We start from the raw sequence: 16,737 nt of genomic DNA, 5'->3' as shown, positions 1-16,737 counted from the left end.
TCGACGTAAAGAGTTGACCGTCATAGTAAACTCATATTTTTATTTTAAAATGACAAATGAGATATTTAGAAGTTTAAAAGAAAATATTTTAAAAAGCTTATATGCGGTTTATGACTGTTTATACAAAGATTTATAATATCAAGTGTTGAAAATTTAAAGATGTCACATACATTGTCACATTCTGTTCTATAAAGATAAAGAATGAGTGTGAGTTAGAACTCTTCCATTTAAAGTCATGTTTTAAAATAGAATGTATGCATTAACTTCGCTTTTTTTTCAATTATAACTTCCGTAATCTGTACTACCGATTAAATTCTTAAATTTCTTTTGGCTTGAGATAACTGTTTTATTCGATTAATTACTTACAATGTCAGTAGTTGCCTGGCATTTTATTTTTGCATTGATTGACTCAGAGTTTCATAAAAACAAAAATTGCAATTTTCTGTATCTTTACAGCCTTACATTAATTGGATTTGATAACATTAACAATAATGTCTAATAAGCATTTACATGTTCTAAAATGCGTTAAACAGCTAGTCTTGTCAATAAATGCATTTCAATTTTGGTGTTCTAAGAATTAAGGAAATGATGACGTCAGGCTAACGTCGTAATGAAAATATAAGGTTTTGATAAATCTTTTAGATCTTTAAAGTTTTTTTGCGAAAAATTGGTCGAGAACACATACTGATATTTTTTTATAAATTGATTCATAATTATCTCCTCTGTTTTTGTGTTGAGTATAATTAATTTCGTCTGAATCGTTTAAAAGTTTGGAGCATAGTTTTGTAATGCGTTTCTCGGCTAAAATGTGCATTTCACTATATATTTCATTGAAATGGCGTTGCTTGATTTTATTAATGACACTGTATTTGAAACACGATAACATTATTACCGCGCAGACGAATCTTAAATAAATTTTAGAAATAAAACTATAAAACCTATGGATCACGTGGACAAATTTTCAAGGTAGGTTTTCTCATAAGCAGGTAAACCCGCGAGCTACCTTAAATCAAATACCCAAAGTACATATACCTGGCTCCGGGATCATGAAACTGTCTTAAATCTTAAGTCAATAAATTTTAAGATTGTTCTTAAAGTGGATCACAAAAAAATGACTTAGGGTTAAGTCTGAAATATTGTCTTAAATCTTAAGACTGCTATTAGGCAGACTTCAGTTTATAGATTGTTACTAAGTAAGTTCAAAATGGCAACACTCGTTGGATTTTTAATAAGAAATGATCAGCAAAGAAGGCGGCTCCCTCGTCAACGGGTTTTCTATTTATAGTCTAGGGTTTTCTCTTTGCTATTGAAGTTATTTCCCTTTGTTAAAGTGAAAGTTTGTAAACACGTTTGTAAAATGACTGGCATGTTATCCAGTAAGAAACTATGGTGATATTTGTGTAGAGCATCTTTTAAATATAATTTTTTAACATTGTGATGTATGATAAATGTTTACGATGCAGCCGATAGGAATCTTCAAACGAAGTAGAGTTCCACTTTTAACAATTTCGGTCGAAAAATCGCGTGTGTTACTATGACGTTTAAGCTAAGACACATCTTAGCTATGTTTTTTCTTAGATTTTTTTGTGATCCACTTAAGTAAGCAATCTTAACTAAGTCTAAATCTTAGATTTAAGACAAAATTCTAACTTAAATTTAAGACAGTTTCATGATCCCGGAGCCTTGGCTTATTTGATGTGTAATGAAAACGTTTTCATTATATGACTTAACTGAGTTTTTAAACATGTTTAAATATATTTATATTGACGTAAATGTAATACTGAGTAAATCGTGCGGGGGTAAGAGATATAACACCCTAATTAAGATTAACTGTTTTATTATATATGTACTTAAGACATAATGTAAAGTTTACTTGAAAATTATGTGTGGATATCTAGGTCACATGAAATCGATTTCTATTTGCAGTTTTTATAAAATCGTTTTGCAGAAAATGTGTAATATTTTCATTGAAATATTACTTACTTTAGCTTCTGTACAATAATGGTATTTTATGTACTAATGTTAGAATTCAAGTAACCTATGTTACCTGTTAACAAGTCTTCCTTAAAAAAATCAGGTCACCATGTTTTAAATCAGAACAAGAACTCAAACACATATATTATTGTTCAACTAGCTGTAAATTGTGATACCAATTATGGCGCGTGTTTTAACAATTACGTCGAAAAATAAAATAAATGGTATTATGTTTAGGGTGTGTGGTAACTGATAAATAAGATAATGTTTTACAATTATATTTGTTATTTTTCTCCACACAATATTAAATTGTACACATCAAAAGGTCTAAAAACTTTTTAGTATTTGAGTAATAGCTCTGTGGGCCAATAACTTTTCGTGGTTTTTTTTATGGTTAGTGTATTGTGTTCTCTCAATATTATCACTTAGTATCTAGTGTTGTTATGTTGACAGCTGCTTTCAACCTTGCATTGAATAAACCTGCAACACAGTCATCAATGTTTACATGGCCAAAAGCTGGACTGAACTACTCCGCCAATCTGGCAGTTGATGGCAACAACGGTACAGACTTTGTCGTAGACAAGTGTTCATGCACAGCGGGTAGAGACACAACACCGTGGTGGTCGGTGGATCTGCAGGCTATTTATACCATTAAATCTGTCAGAATATTCAATAGAGGAATGGACGAGTGGGGACTAGGTAAGGGCACACAGTAACACTGTACAACGAACTACCGGTATAGTCTACAAGTAACGACATTGTCAAACGACGTCAAGTACAGTATTGATTACAGCTTTGATTACATCCGTGAATATAAAACGGGGAATACCCCTTTATCTCTTACTATTTTTTTTAGCAAGGAGAAAAACAACAAAGAAAATAATGGAATTTATGCAGTTTTCTGAGTTATTAGTTTACAATTTCACAATAATTTATGTGGATTTTTTTTAATTAGATGTGTCAGACAGGCTGCGGAATGTTACCGTCACTGTAGGGCTGACAGAGTCAGATGTCAACACTCCCTGTGGTTTCTTTGCTGGTCCCTGTACTTTGTCACAGCTGGTCGTCATCGACTGTTCGACATTACCACAGGGGAGATTCGTAAAGATCTCCATAATCACTGAGTATCTCACTCTATGTGAAGTTGAAGTGTTTGGATACTCTGTCTAATTATTTTTGCTGATATCTTTTATCTGAATGATTCTCTTTCCTACCAATCAATGTCTAGTATATAGATGTTCAGGTGAGGTTAATGTTTAGTTTTATGACAAAACTCTTTATTTAATAATTCCTTTAATTATAAGACTGCGTGCAGTTGATATAAAATGTAAAGCTTTTTATAAACTATTATCGGGATATTTGATTCAATATTTCATAATTAACTTGAATAATAATTAAACAGTATGTGTTAAGTTTTAATTTGTTGCTGTCTTGTTTGGGGTCAATAAAATATATGCAGTTATGTTGTTTTCCTTTTTAACCGCATGCTTCGATTTTTTAGCTATAACAGTATCAAACAATTTCAAAATTGATCTGCTTTCAATTTATAAAATAATTCAGTCAGTTAAAACGAAAGAAATTAGTCACCACGTACATGTGCATGTATATAAATTTAATTTCAATTTAGAATTTCATTACTGTCCGCTCCTAATAGAATTCGGCCGCTTTGTTTTTGCAGTTGTTTTTTCTTTATTTCAATTTTATAGAACAAGTTAAGAAAAGGAATAAAGAAAAGTTTTGGAAACAGTACATACAAAAATTAAAAAAATCGTGTTAAACATTTTTAGCATGGTATCAAGTCAATGTAAAGAAGTGTTAATTCTCGTGCTTGCGCGGGATATCAAGTAGTTCTTCGTAAAATGTCAATGTAAAGAAAGCATTTTATAAAAATTAATATATGCGCTTAAAACCAGCAAGTTCTTCTTCAAATATGTCTCAGATCTCCAACTTCTTAAATGTTTATCTTCTTTCCTGATCCAAATGATTCCCCATGCTCGGTAGTTCGAGACATAAAAGGTCTAAATACATGTACTCACCGACAATGTTACTAAAAAATGTCTACCTAAAATGTTTGTTTACAATGTTAAATAGATTAATTTTAAAGACTATATTAAGATAAAATAAACCGTATCCAATAACAAAAAAAACAAAAACAAAACAAGGTACAAACTAAAGACCTTGTATGAATATGTATAACTTAATAAAATTAAAATGTTACATAAAAAAGATACATTAAATCCATAAAAATTACTATCATGTTACCAAAGAGTAACTAGAATTTCTATTGTAACTTGTTTAATATTGTAATTCATAACTATATCTTGCACACAATATACCCCAATAAATAGCTATGGACAACGAATTTAGATTCCTCTGGGTCACTAATTTTACAGCCAGCATCATTATAATAATATTCTTTCAAAGAATTAGTTGACAGACTTGTGAATATTCAGGTGCAAGCAAGATTTTCGAGTTTTGCCTTTTGATAAAAAATAATCTAGATGCTGTCATTAGACAGTAATACCCGCACCAGGTGTTTGCCCATAAATAACTGTTTTGTACCAGTTTAATCAAAAATGAAGGCCACATGTAGCTCCGGTAATACATTTGAAAATTAAAGTTTTCATAACTAAGGATGAGATCCCTTCCCATATGATAATACACATGAGCAGCACTTTATGTGCAATTTTGGGTTGAACTGTCAGAATATTCAATAGAGGAATGGACGAGTGGGGAGTAGGTAAGCGTACAAAGTAACATTGTAAAACGAACAACCGGTATAGTCTTCAAGTAACGATAATGTAAAACGACGTAAAATAGTGTAGTACAGTTTTGATAACATCCGTGAAAAAAAAAACGGGGAAAACACCTTTATCTTTTACTTTTTGAGTAAGGAGATAAAAGAAAAAGAAATACAAGGGAAAAAACGGAATCTATGCAGGTTTTCGAATTATTACTTAACAGTTTCACATTAATATATCTTTTGGTTTTTTTATTTAGATGCGTCAGACCGTCTGCGGAATGTTACCGTCACTGTAGGGCTGACAAAGTCAGATGTCAACACTCCCTGTGGTTTCTTTGCTGGTCCCGGTACTTTGTCACAGCTGGTAATCATCAACTGTCCGACATTACCACAGGGAAGATTAGTAAAGATCTCAATAATCACTGAGTATCTCACTCTTTGTGAAGTTGAAGTGTTTGGATACTCTGTCTAATAATTATTACTGATGTCTTAACGAAACGATTCTCTTTCCGACCAAATAATTATGTATGTGTGGAGGTGAATGTTCAGTTTTACATCTGTAATAAAACTCTTCATTTAACGATTGCTTTAAGTGTTTTTATTAATAAAACTGCATGCAGTTGATATACAAATGAAAAGCGTTTTTATAAACTATTTTATCACGTGTAGAGTATACCATCCGTGTGATAAGCCTTTGCTTTTCAAACGAATGATGTTTTATCAAATACACCCGGTCCGACACAGCATAGTTGCAGGTCTTCAGCTCCCGGTCTTAAATAAATCAAGATGGACGACCAGGGAGCTACAGTGCCAACCATTGAAAAAGTTGTATATTTATTGCCCACAAAAATCTGCAATAGTTTTGGACTGATTACTCTTATTTATACGCAACTTCTGTGAAAACAAGTAATATCATTTTATTGTGCATGCAATTTATTACTGATATCGTCTCCTTACTTGCCTCAGGCTTTCTTCGGAGAACGCTATACCGACTTCGGAAAATTAAGAATGTTAGATTTTCAGCGAGATCGAGAGTCACCATTGTTACATGTAAACACACTGCACCACTTCTCTTTACGGGGCTGGTAATGATGCTTTAAAAGAGACAATATCAGTAGAAAATTGCATGGCGAATTTACGTTTACGTTTGCATTAAGTATACAGTTTTTCAGTCGGTGGCACTGTAGTCCCCAGGTTGTCCATCCGATTTTTTTTCAGACCGGAAGCTTCAGACCTGCAGCTAGACACAGCCCCTCCCATCAACGCTTCAGTGACCTATTTTCGAAGATTTGCTAGTACTTTCAACATAAATATTTCACACAGAGACTTTCTCTGTTTGTGAATAAAATTAAGTTGGGGGAATAGCTTGGTAGGATGCCATTCGGCTTTCTACTGGTTGCTAATGGAAAAGAGAAACAATTCCGTAAAATTAAAACAAGTTCTTTATTCTTTAAACGTCGGATGAAAAGTAAATTAATACAAAAACATATTTCGAAACACCCTGTAGTAAAACACAGCAATGCGAGATCGTTTTTACGCTTATAATCTAAGGATCGATAATTCCGCATAAGTATGAAAATGCATAACGCTTATAAAATGCAAGAAAACTAGAAAACAAAAAAAAACTGTTGTCGTTAAATAATTAAAGAGGAAATAACTTACAAATATTACTTAGCTGACGAATTTCTACCGATTCTTAAATTCACCTTCTCGCACTGAAGAGTTCATACAGGTTTACAATAATTACGCGGCGAATTCAAACTTTATAAAAACAGCATTTAACAACATAGAAATTCAATAATAAAAATCACATTTAAACGAAATGAAGCAAAATTATTTATCATGGCATAATAAACAATGACGCGAAATATCTTTTATAGAAATGAAAACTAAAATTCTGAAATGACAAATTCATAGTTCCGCCGAATAATAAGAAATATTTAGTTAATCATTGTTCTTAAGTATTTTAAACAAAACAAACTAAAATTTATCTCAATTAGCAACAGAAAAAATATAATAAAATACTGTAATGTAAACCTAAATTACTGAAAATATATAACATTTCATTCAAGCTTACCTAATGGAAAAGAGAAACAATTCCGTAAAATTAAAACAAGTTCTTTATTCCTTAAACGTCGGATGGAAAGTGAATTAAGTAAATTCACTAACCATCCGGCTTAATTTGGAATTGCTCTCATTGACCAATCAGGTTACTTGATTTAAACGCTAGCGGGCTAATTTCACAGAATTTCTTCTACGAGCTGACACTGATTAATAAAGGCCAAAAAGGTGATAAAGTCAATTAGATGAATTTCGATGTACGTATGTTAACAAACAGAAGATTAAGTAAAGCCGAAACGAGTAAATAAGTTTTCTGACGTAATGAAAATAGAATAATCTTCGGGAGTCGCTAAAGTGTCGCTCTGATAACACAAAGAATTTATCTTCAAAGGTTTGCCTGAACGAGGAATTTGTCAGTTTATCTAACAAATTAACTTATTGTCCGACAATCTGTCGTAACTAAATAATTTCCAGAAAAGTGTCAAATTGTTTAGATGCCATGGTTATACAATTAAAAAGTAAAACGCTACCAATAAATTTCCTCGATTAAGAAATAAAGTTTAACAGTGAGAAAAAAAACAAAGCATTTAAAATAATTAAAATTCGAATGATTTTGAAATAAAAATTGTAACTCTAAAATGCTAAAAATGGAAAAATTAACTTGTGTTGAGTTAACACTCAGAAATTATTTCTCGTTCGAGTCAATTCAAACTACCTAGCATTCGCAATTTCGTGTATGTCAACAACTTAATTGTGCAAGTATTCTGATCAGTATTTTCATTAAATGAAGTAATTAAGCTCTAAGAAAAATTAATGATAGATAAAAAAAATATTTTATAGTTTATTTCAGTGAAATTTTACATAAAAACAGTTAGATTTAACTCCGAAATAATAACTTATTTGTATTGCACGATGTCACTAAATATTCTGCCTCAAGAAGACAGATAGCTCATCAATGACTTATTCCTGAATTCGGTAAAAAGCTACAATAAAACAAAATGATAATAAGTGTATGTCCATAATCAACTCAAATATGACACCAAATTACACATTTCCTCAATTTCCTTAAAGCTGAACACTGCTCGTAAATATGCACTTGCGCCGTATTTCTCTCTTACCACCGTTATCCCTACAACCCCTTATAAGCTGCAGACCTCTTCGCAGTTTAAACTATTTCGCTGTAGAGGTCTCACCTGTGTGGACATACATTTTGCCTCGCCTTGTTACTCGATCACAATAAAAATATAACGCTTTACGCACCTTTTTCATGCCAAGAGAATACTATCACCAAATAAACTGGTCAAAATATAATAACAAACTGAATAAGCACATAAAATAAGAACTAAATGCATAAAATCCAAAGACCACGAAAAGAATACTATACCTCAGCGACGAGTTTCAGTTGGAAATCCGGTGTAACGAAATCGAAGGGTTCATATACCAGGTACCTGTGTGGCGGTGACAATTTACGAGTGGTGTTCAGCTTAAAGAGACAATATTAGGGTTCTGAGCAATTCATGCATTCAGCACACATTATGTATAAAACTAGCATATACTGCAAAAATACATGTGTTTGACCTATTTATGACGCTACAGATGGACCGTAGATGAAAGTTTAAATCTTCATACACAATATCATGAATTATAACTATTAGATGCACGTTTACAATACTTGTTTCTGTTACATTAGGACAACACTCTTTTCTCTAATTATAAAGTTTATTCCCCCTTTCTTAGGAAAACGATGGAAAATATATAAAATAGGATGAACTTCAAATTGGTCAATAACCAAAAGGGTTTACGGAAAAGGGTCGCCAAGCAAAGTTCTGAAAATTTCACTATTTTTAACAAACACTTGGTTGGTGTAAAAAACAAGAAGGTTATATTGCTACTTAACAAACCAATTTACACGGGAATGACTGTTTTAGACCTGTCAAAACTATTCATGTATCAATTTAATAATGGATAACTATGTCAGGAAACAGTATAGTGACAGGGCAACTTTGCTTGTTTTACAAGTTTCAAACGGAAGATTTGTATCAGGACATGGCTCGAAATAAAGAGTTATTTGATACATCCAACTACCCAAAGAACCATTTCATTTACAGCGACACAAAACAGATACGAAGTTGAGAAGATGAAAGACAAAACAGGAGATGTGTATTAATTTGAATCACGTGGAATATTGATTGTTTCTATATACTTTTAACGATTAAACTAATACTTTCGTCATAATAATGTATTCAGGATATCCCGTAAAATATACAAAAATGAAAAAAAAAACAGAAATAAAAAATATTAATGTGTGAAATATATATTTCCACGCTTGCGGGGGATATCATGAAGTATTTACAAAAATAATGTAAACAACAGTTGTATTGATTAATTTCTAAAACAAATTGTTTTTCAGCCTCACTTATTTCTATGTTTTATGAATGATATTTAAAAGCATTTACTACTAAAAGCCTTTGTTCAACCACAGAAAATGTATAATGACGAGACTTTAACAGAAACGACACAACTTACTGTTTATTTATCGAATATTCCTTTTACCATTTAATGCTTACTCACAAATGACATTGAAGCTTAACAAATTAAAAGCGTCATTGTTTTGAGCTACAAGTAACAAAGAATGATAATACTAAAATATTAATTGTCCTTAACTTCTTTATACTCATGTTATTCTGCTTGCAATAAATCTCTATGACAACTGGTGTGATTTTAAAGCTTTTTTCAATATGTTTAAATTGTGTGTCATATAATTGTCGTACAAAAAAATTAAAAACGAATCAACAGAAATCATGCAAATTATTTTGACTACCACATACATTTTGCCTTTGTTTCAGTACTGCCAAATTAGTCTTGAAGAAAACGAATAAGGAAATTAGATGGAATGTTCTCTGTTTTTCTATAGGTATATTTTTGTATCAGCTTAAACCATGAACAATGCTAAATAACATCAATATCATTTAATTCATATTTTGTGCAGAACAGACTTTACTCATGACAAAAAAATTAATAATAATATAAAAGAATTCGACAACTCAGATCATGAGGAAACCACTTTCTTTATGTTTGCTGCGAAAGTCGGTTGGAGATTAATCGCATGATATTTCAGTATTAGCTGTTTATAATGGAAAGTAGCTAAATTTTTCAATTAATAAGAGTCGAATTAGTTTCGACATAAATAATAGAGACAGCATTTTATTATGAAATAAAGTTCTTGAAATTTCTAACAGAAACTCAATTTGGCATTGCAGACATTGAATGAAAGCACATTTTAATGAACAGTTATTTCAAGTAATTTTTCTTTGTTTTGGTATAAACGGTATTACTTTGCATTTTATTAACACTATCACCAAATATTGTTGACAGTTCTCTTGGCACTTGCATTGGGTAAACCTACCGAACAATATACATATATTACATGGCTTCGAGGGCGACATACCAGAATATTTGCCCCGAGGTGACAGGAAAGCCCTGGAGTGTTATGTCGCCCGATGCCGAAGGAATAGACGCAGGAGGAGGTAAGTGTCCAAACTGACGTTATCGGGTAGGTTTATAGAGAAACGTCATTGCTAAATAATAATATAAAGATGGGCATGACACAGTCCACCTTACTTTGCTGTAAATGCCAAAAACTTATATAAAATCGATGATATACGGGGAAAAAAACGTTTTATTTGCCATTCTGTTTTTTAAAATTATTTTTGCAAGTATAATTTTATAGTATTCAAGTATTACTTGGCTGCAAATGTTTCTGTTGTGAAGTAATTAATTTTCTAAGAAATACAACATATTTTTTTTTTAAATGTATCAGACCGACTTCGGGAGGTAACCGTCACTGTAGGGCTGATCGAATTTGGTGTGAACACTCCTTGTGGTTTCTTTGCTGGTCCCGGTACCGCGTCACAGCTGGTCGTCATCGATTGTACGACATTACCACGGAAAAGATTCGTAAAGATCTCCAAGACAACTGAGGCCCTCACTCTATGTGAAGTTGACGTGTTTGGATTCTCCGTCTAATTAATATCATAGATAAATTCTTGTCTTAAAACATACCGTATAATGCAAAATCTTTGCGCGTTCCTACCCTTTCAGGTTTACTCCTTATATATATGTAAGAGATCTTACTGATACTTGTTGGAGTTGCACATTAGACTATATGTGATATATCTATAACACTGCATGCATGGATTTATGAACTTTTATATTGAGTTTCTCTTATTAAAAATACCTAATCAGAACGGATTGGGTTTTATCCTGTTTTATAATAAAAAAAAACAGCCTATTTTTACAGGTAGAAATAACTGTAGAAGCTACAATCCTCACACTGATGATACATTCCCAGCAATGCTAGATACTTTATTTGATCAGTAAGAAAACAGTTTTTTAAAATCAATACCTTGTAAACATACTTATATTCATATACTGAAATCATATAATCTGTCGACTATTTGATACTTACCACCAAAATGAATGAGATCTATAGTCTACATTACGATTAACGGCAACATCTATGTAAAGGAAACACGTAGTTTTAATAAATGTTTCAATATCAACGTTACGATACATTCCCTGAGTACTATCGAATGAAATGCAGATTGTGATGTCAAAGTTAAGTGTACCGCCATATTGTATGAAGTACAGACGAATGTTTTTCTATACATCGCTATAGGAAGCCTTAACATACCTGCACGAGGGTGTATCACACGGGTAGTATACACATAAAGTCGGTTATGGCATGTGCGGTTTCAATAAACACGCTTAGAAAAAAAATGCATGTTTCAAATGTTACATTACACTTTGTATAATGTTACAACAATTGATATAAGATTTTTTCCATTTTCCCAGACATTGTCCTTGACTGCTTGGTAACGTTTTTACAGGGACACTTGGTGAAATGTAAGACACCGTTGGAAAATTAAAATAAATTGCGATGTGTATGGCAGTTACACGTACAATCTAATGTGTACTGCATTTGTTAAGCTACCACCAGTCGTTAATAAAAAAGTTACTATTGGCCGATAATGTGTAGATCAAATATTGTCAACTAGTTGATAGTTTGTTGATTTTGAACCAAAACAGACTTAACACAAAAATATGATATAAATTTCACTAACTAAGCTCGAAGTCGGGAGTGAACGGTTACCTCCACTTTCTGCAATCATGTAATAATATTTTTTCATTGTTAAAAAAGTAATATTAATTTTACTGTATTGACTTAATGGTACAAACAACTTCAACTTTCTGCAATTTACATACATATGCTGCACTTACATCGGAAATAATTCTAAATATGCGTATGTAATAATTATTTCGCCAAAAAAAAAATAAAAAAAAATTAGAAGCCTGTTCTCTCTTTTAAGTAATAATGGGGAATGCAAAAAAAAAAACAAAATATAAAAATCCAGGATTTGGTATCAAATATGGACTTTGGAAGAAACTAAATTTCAGTTACTTTTTTTTTTACAAATTATAAAAAAATAATTGTTGCAGTAGGTGACAGAACAATGCAATGTTTGTTAGAATCTCGTACAGTGGGGTACAGTGTTGGTCAGTAGAGTACATTGCCTCTGTACAGTAGATGTACAGTCAATTAACAGAAGGGAACAATGATTATACAGAAATGGCAACGATGTCTTATAATTATTAGAAATACCAACAGATTTTGAATTCAGAAGTTAAAGAACAGCTATAAGGGAAATTGATTGTAAATGATATAGAAATATCATAAAGAACAAAGTAACTTCAATTAAAATATCACATTCTGTTTACGATATAATCGTTCATTGAACTGGGTTTTTTGTCGATTCCATTGTTCAAAGACAGCTTTTCTAGAGAATCTTTTAATATATATTATTAATTTCGTTAAAAGCTTTTCAAGGAGAGTTCTTTGATAGAAATTCATTCAATTTTAATTTATATTTTTTCTGCGAAAAAGATACACGTATTAGGCTGGTGGCATATTATACAAAGTGTAATTGTTTAAGCAAAGCAAAAAACAAAACCTAAAAACCATCATTTAATTTTATACTTAAATCTGAAACAAGCACAGAATGGTTCACCTTCTGATTGGTAAATATTTGAATGAAGTGACATTTACAACAGTATTGTTGTGTGTTGTATCATTGTACGAGGGAGTGACATCTGCGGTTGTTCCCGGTGAAAGGTATCGTTGCCCCGTTGTTCGGGTGTTGGAGATCATTGGACAACAGCAGTGTGTCCGGGAATGTAGACACAGACCCAAGCTATGTCGGGGAGTCAACTACCGGAAACAGGAACTGTTGTGTGAACTCGTGTCGGCCATCGACAAAACGGAAACCAATCCCGACTATGTTAGAATTGAACTTAATCAGGTATTGTTTTATCTCTTCTGTTTTTGACTGGTCAATAATACGTAAGAAATGTTCATAATACGAAGTATCAATGACATTTTTTTAAGATCATACATTTTTAATATTGCTTGTTTTATCATATGTCCTGAGGAATTAGAGTTTGTTAGGAAAACGGGCTCCTTATATTTAAGGGGGAATAATAAAGCATTCTTGTAAATTTACAAGATATAGAAAAATATTCTTTAAAAAAAAGCTGTAAATTGTGTGCAAGAACCTTCAAATGGTTAAGAGGCTAATTTGTTTAAATCATAGCGTTTTGGTTACCCATTATAATTTTTTTCTGCATCTTGTAAACAATGTCAGTTATTAGTAGGTAGAATGGTAATGTTTAAATTGAATGAAAGATATATCATAGAGAAAAAGTCAAGAAACGCGATTTTGCAAAATAAATATCAGAAACGAAATTTCTCAGGGTTAAAATGCACTGATTAACCAAAATGCCAGGTACGCTTAGTTACAATACCAATTTGAGACCTACACGTACTGTATAGTTCATAGCTTGCAAATTGAAGCCAGTAAATGGAGGAACAAATAAATGATAATTCTTTCTTACTTTTGAACATTGACTTTGTGTGTTTTATCAACAACAACATAAAATACATTGCAGGAACACCTTTAAGTAAAATTTCAGCGATTGAAATTCGTAAAATTTGTTATTAAAAAAAGAAAACCGAACCTAACAGATAGCCACGTATAATGTACATGTCTATGTTAACCAAAATAAATAACATGCTTTTATAATCAACCGTGACCGTCTTGTAGACTGTAAATGTACCAGAAATGAACCAGGAATGTCTGGCGTGCTCCTCAGACGATCAATGTGTGACGCTGTCCAGTAAGAAAGTCCATTGTATTCGAAGTGGGTTAAATGTTGATTATTTTATACAGACAATGTAAATCTGTTCACATAATATAAAATGAAACTAATAAAACAGTGATCCTCATTACTTAAAATAATCAATATATTTGTTTCATTGATATGTCTTTTGCTACAACACAAAGAGTTGGCGCATGCTTATATTTTATTTCAAGATCAATAAAAATAAATACCCATTAAGTTAAAAAGAAAGATTCGTAAGTCTAGCTTATTACAACAACAAAAGCAATAGTCACTTAAGTACCATAGCCTATACAAGTACTTGTCAAGGTGTCTCATATATGCATTAAATTAAGTTTCATATTGGAGTAGAAAAATCTAATATTGTAATGACGACCACCTCCCTGCTAGAAATATTATAAAAATGGACAATGAGGCCTACAATTTTAACAAAAAAGAAAAACGACAGGAATAAAGTGTATATTAAAAAGGTGCAAGACTGATGAAAATAATTTTCCCATATTTGTTAACTTTCAATAAATTTTTATGTGTATAACAGTATATGCTTTCATAGATAAACTAAAACAAGGTGGCTAAATACAACAACCTGCCATCTCCAATCCCTTGGGGAACAAACACTCTCCCTGTGGTCATATAAACTAAAGAAAAAGCTCTAAAATCTACCATGTGTTACTCACTTCTCCTGTTAAAACTTTTAAATATTTAACCTTCATTGATTCCACATCTGGCATTTTCATTTTAAATGTTCTGCTTGTTACTTTTTTTGGTTAGACAATTAATACTTTTTTATTAACAAGTTTATTTGTTTATTTAGAAATTACAAAGATAATTGTTAAATTTTGATCGTAAAACGTCCTTAATCATTATATTCAATGATAAATAACTAAATATGAACAAGCAAAGGAAGACAACTCCATTATATGGTTATAGTTATAGTTATATAACCAAAAAAAATGGGTTTTGTTTTATTTGCATCGTTCTTTAAATTCTAATACATTTTCTCCGCAGTTGAAGTTCTGCGGTATGCTATTAAAATATTGTTTTTAAAAAATGGAATGTTTGCCTTATGTTTAATACTTTAAACATTAAACTCTCAAATAACAAGATAATATGTTTCACATAATCAAAGTGTTCAGTAATAAGCCATGAACAAATGTACCTGGAATTATTGTTGAAACCACATTGTTTTACATCATGTATGTGATAAACCAATCATTTTTTTAAAGTTAAAATTTTAATATTAACAAGTTGATCCTTTGCTGTTTCTCTCTCTCTCTCTCTTTCTCTCTCTCTCTCTCTCTCTCTCTCTCTCTCTCAAATTAACACGTTAAAATGATGGAAAAAAAATTCGTTGCATTTTACAAACTTTAGGGGGCTCAATTTATATTATAACTGCATGTTAAATGGGATGCTTATAATATCAACACACAGAGAGAGAGAGAGAGAGAGAGAGAGAGAGAGAGAGAGAGAGAGAGAGGTGGATGATAGGTTTTTGAAGAGAGAAATAGAGATAGACAGAAAAGGGAGGAGGGGAAGGGAAAGCGATAATATTTGTTAGTCTATTCTACATGATATTCAAAATTACACTTTAAAAGAATAAGGTCTTTTAAAGCCGTTGATTTTTTTTAATCAACGGTCAATGTATTGTATTTCCTTTAAATAATCAATATATATCTGCATTTTTGTAATATTATTGACAGCTGTTTCCAACCTTGCGTTCCATAAGCCTGCAACACAATCATCAACGTTTACATGGCCAGAAGCTGGACTGAACTACTCTGCCAATCTGGCAGTTGATGGCAACAACGGTACAGACTTTGTCGTAGACTTGTGTACCAGCACAGCGGGTGGAGACACAACACCGTGGTGGTTGGTGGATCTGCAGGCTGTATATTCCATCAGATCTCTCAGAATATTCAATAGAGGAATGGACGAGTGGGGACAAGGTAAGGGTAAACAGAAACATTGTTAAACGAACTATCGGTATAGTCTACAAAGTTACGTCATTGTAAAACGACGTAAAATAGTGAAGAATAGCTTTGATTACATCCGTGAAAATAAACGGGGAATACCCTTTTATCTTTTACGTTTTTATTTTTAACAATGCGATAAAAAGACGAAAATATAAGAACAAAATGGAATCTATGCAGGTTTTCGAACTATTAGTAAACAGTTTCACATTAATATATGTTTGTTTTTTTACTTAGATGTTTCAGACCGGCTTCGGGATGTCACCGTCACTGTAGTGCTTACAGAGTCAGATGTTAACACTCCCTGTGGTTTCTTTGCTGGTCCCGGTACTCTGTCACAGCTGGTCGTCATCGACTGTCCGACATTACCACAGGGGAGATTCGTAAAGATCTCCATAATCACTGAGTATCTCACTCTTTGTGAAGTTGAAGTGTTTGGATACTCTGTCTAATTATTATTACTGATGTCTTAACGAAACGATTCTCTTTTTGACCAAATAATTATGTATATGTTGAGGTGAGATTTTCAATAGCTGAATGTTCAGTTTTACATCTGTAATAAAACTTTCTATTTAATGATTGCTTTAATTGTTTTTATTTATAAAACTGCAAGCAGTTTTTATACAAATGAAAAGCGTTTTTATAAACTATTTTATCACGTGTAGAGTATACCATCCGTGTGATAAGCCTTTGCTTTTCAAACGAATGATGTTTTATCAAATGCTTCCGGTCCGACACAGCATAGTTGCAGGT

General features: G+C 32.0%; 2 protein-coding genes and 1 long non-coding RNA gene across 4 annotated transcripts in view; all 3 read left to right on the top strand.

Moving 5' to 3' along the window:
• The window catches only part of LOC105342642 (uncharacterized), a 52,070-nt gene that overhangs the window by 3,300 nt on the left and 32,033 nt on the right, over positions 1-16,737 (top strand). The window lies entirely within an intron of this gene.
• LOC117685899 (uncharacterized) lies at positions 4,670-5,298 on the top strand. The gene is made up of 2 exons (XR_010707595.1): positions 4,670-4,714; positions 4,975-5,298. It is a non-coding gene; the product is annotated as an uncharacterized lncRNA (long non-coding RNA).
• Positions 12,579-16,436, top strand: LOC117685540 (fucolectin-like). The gene is made up of 4 exons (XM_066078257.1): positions 12,579-13,137; positions 13,939-14,035; positions 15,715-15,960; positions 16,222-16,436. The coding sequence occupies exons 1-4, from the start codon at positions 12,838-12,840 to the stop codon at positions 16,434-16,436; spliced, it is 858 nt and encodes a 285-aa protein (XP_065934329.1). The 5' UTR covers positions 12,579-12,837.

Source organism: Magallana gigas, chromosome 1 (genome assembly GCF_963853765.1).
Source record: "Magallana gigas chromosome 1, xbMagGiga1.1, whole genome shotgun sequence".
Classification (NCBI taxonomy): Eukaryota; Metazoa; Mollusca; class Bivalvia; order Ostreida; family Ostreidae; genus Magallana; species Magallana gigas.
Note: the sequence above shows the minus strand (reverse complement) of the source record. Positions and strands in the feature narration are given on the sequence as shown.

Excerpts from the sequence above, each read along its gene's own strand:
- LOC117685540 (XM_066078257.1), top strand. The coding sequence starts at position 12,838 with ATGGTTCACCTTCTGATTGGTAAATATTTGAATGAAGTGACATTTACA. Across the intron at positions 14,036-15,714 it reads GAAAGTCCATTGTATTCGAA|CTGTTTCCAACCTTGCGTTC; the intron begins GTGGGTTAAATG and ends TATTATTGACAG. Across the intron at positions 15,961-16,221 it reads AATGGACGAGTGGGGACAAG|ATGTTTCAGACCGGCTTCGG; the intron begins GTAAGGGTAAAC and ends TTTTTTACTTAG.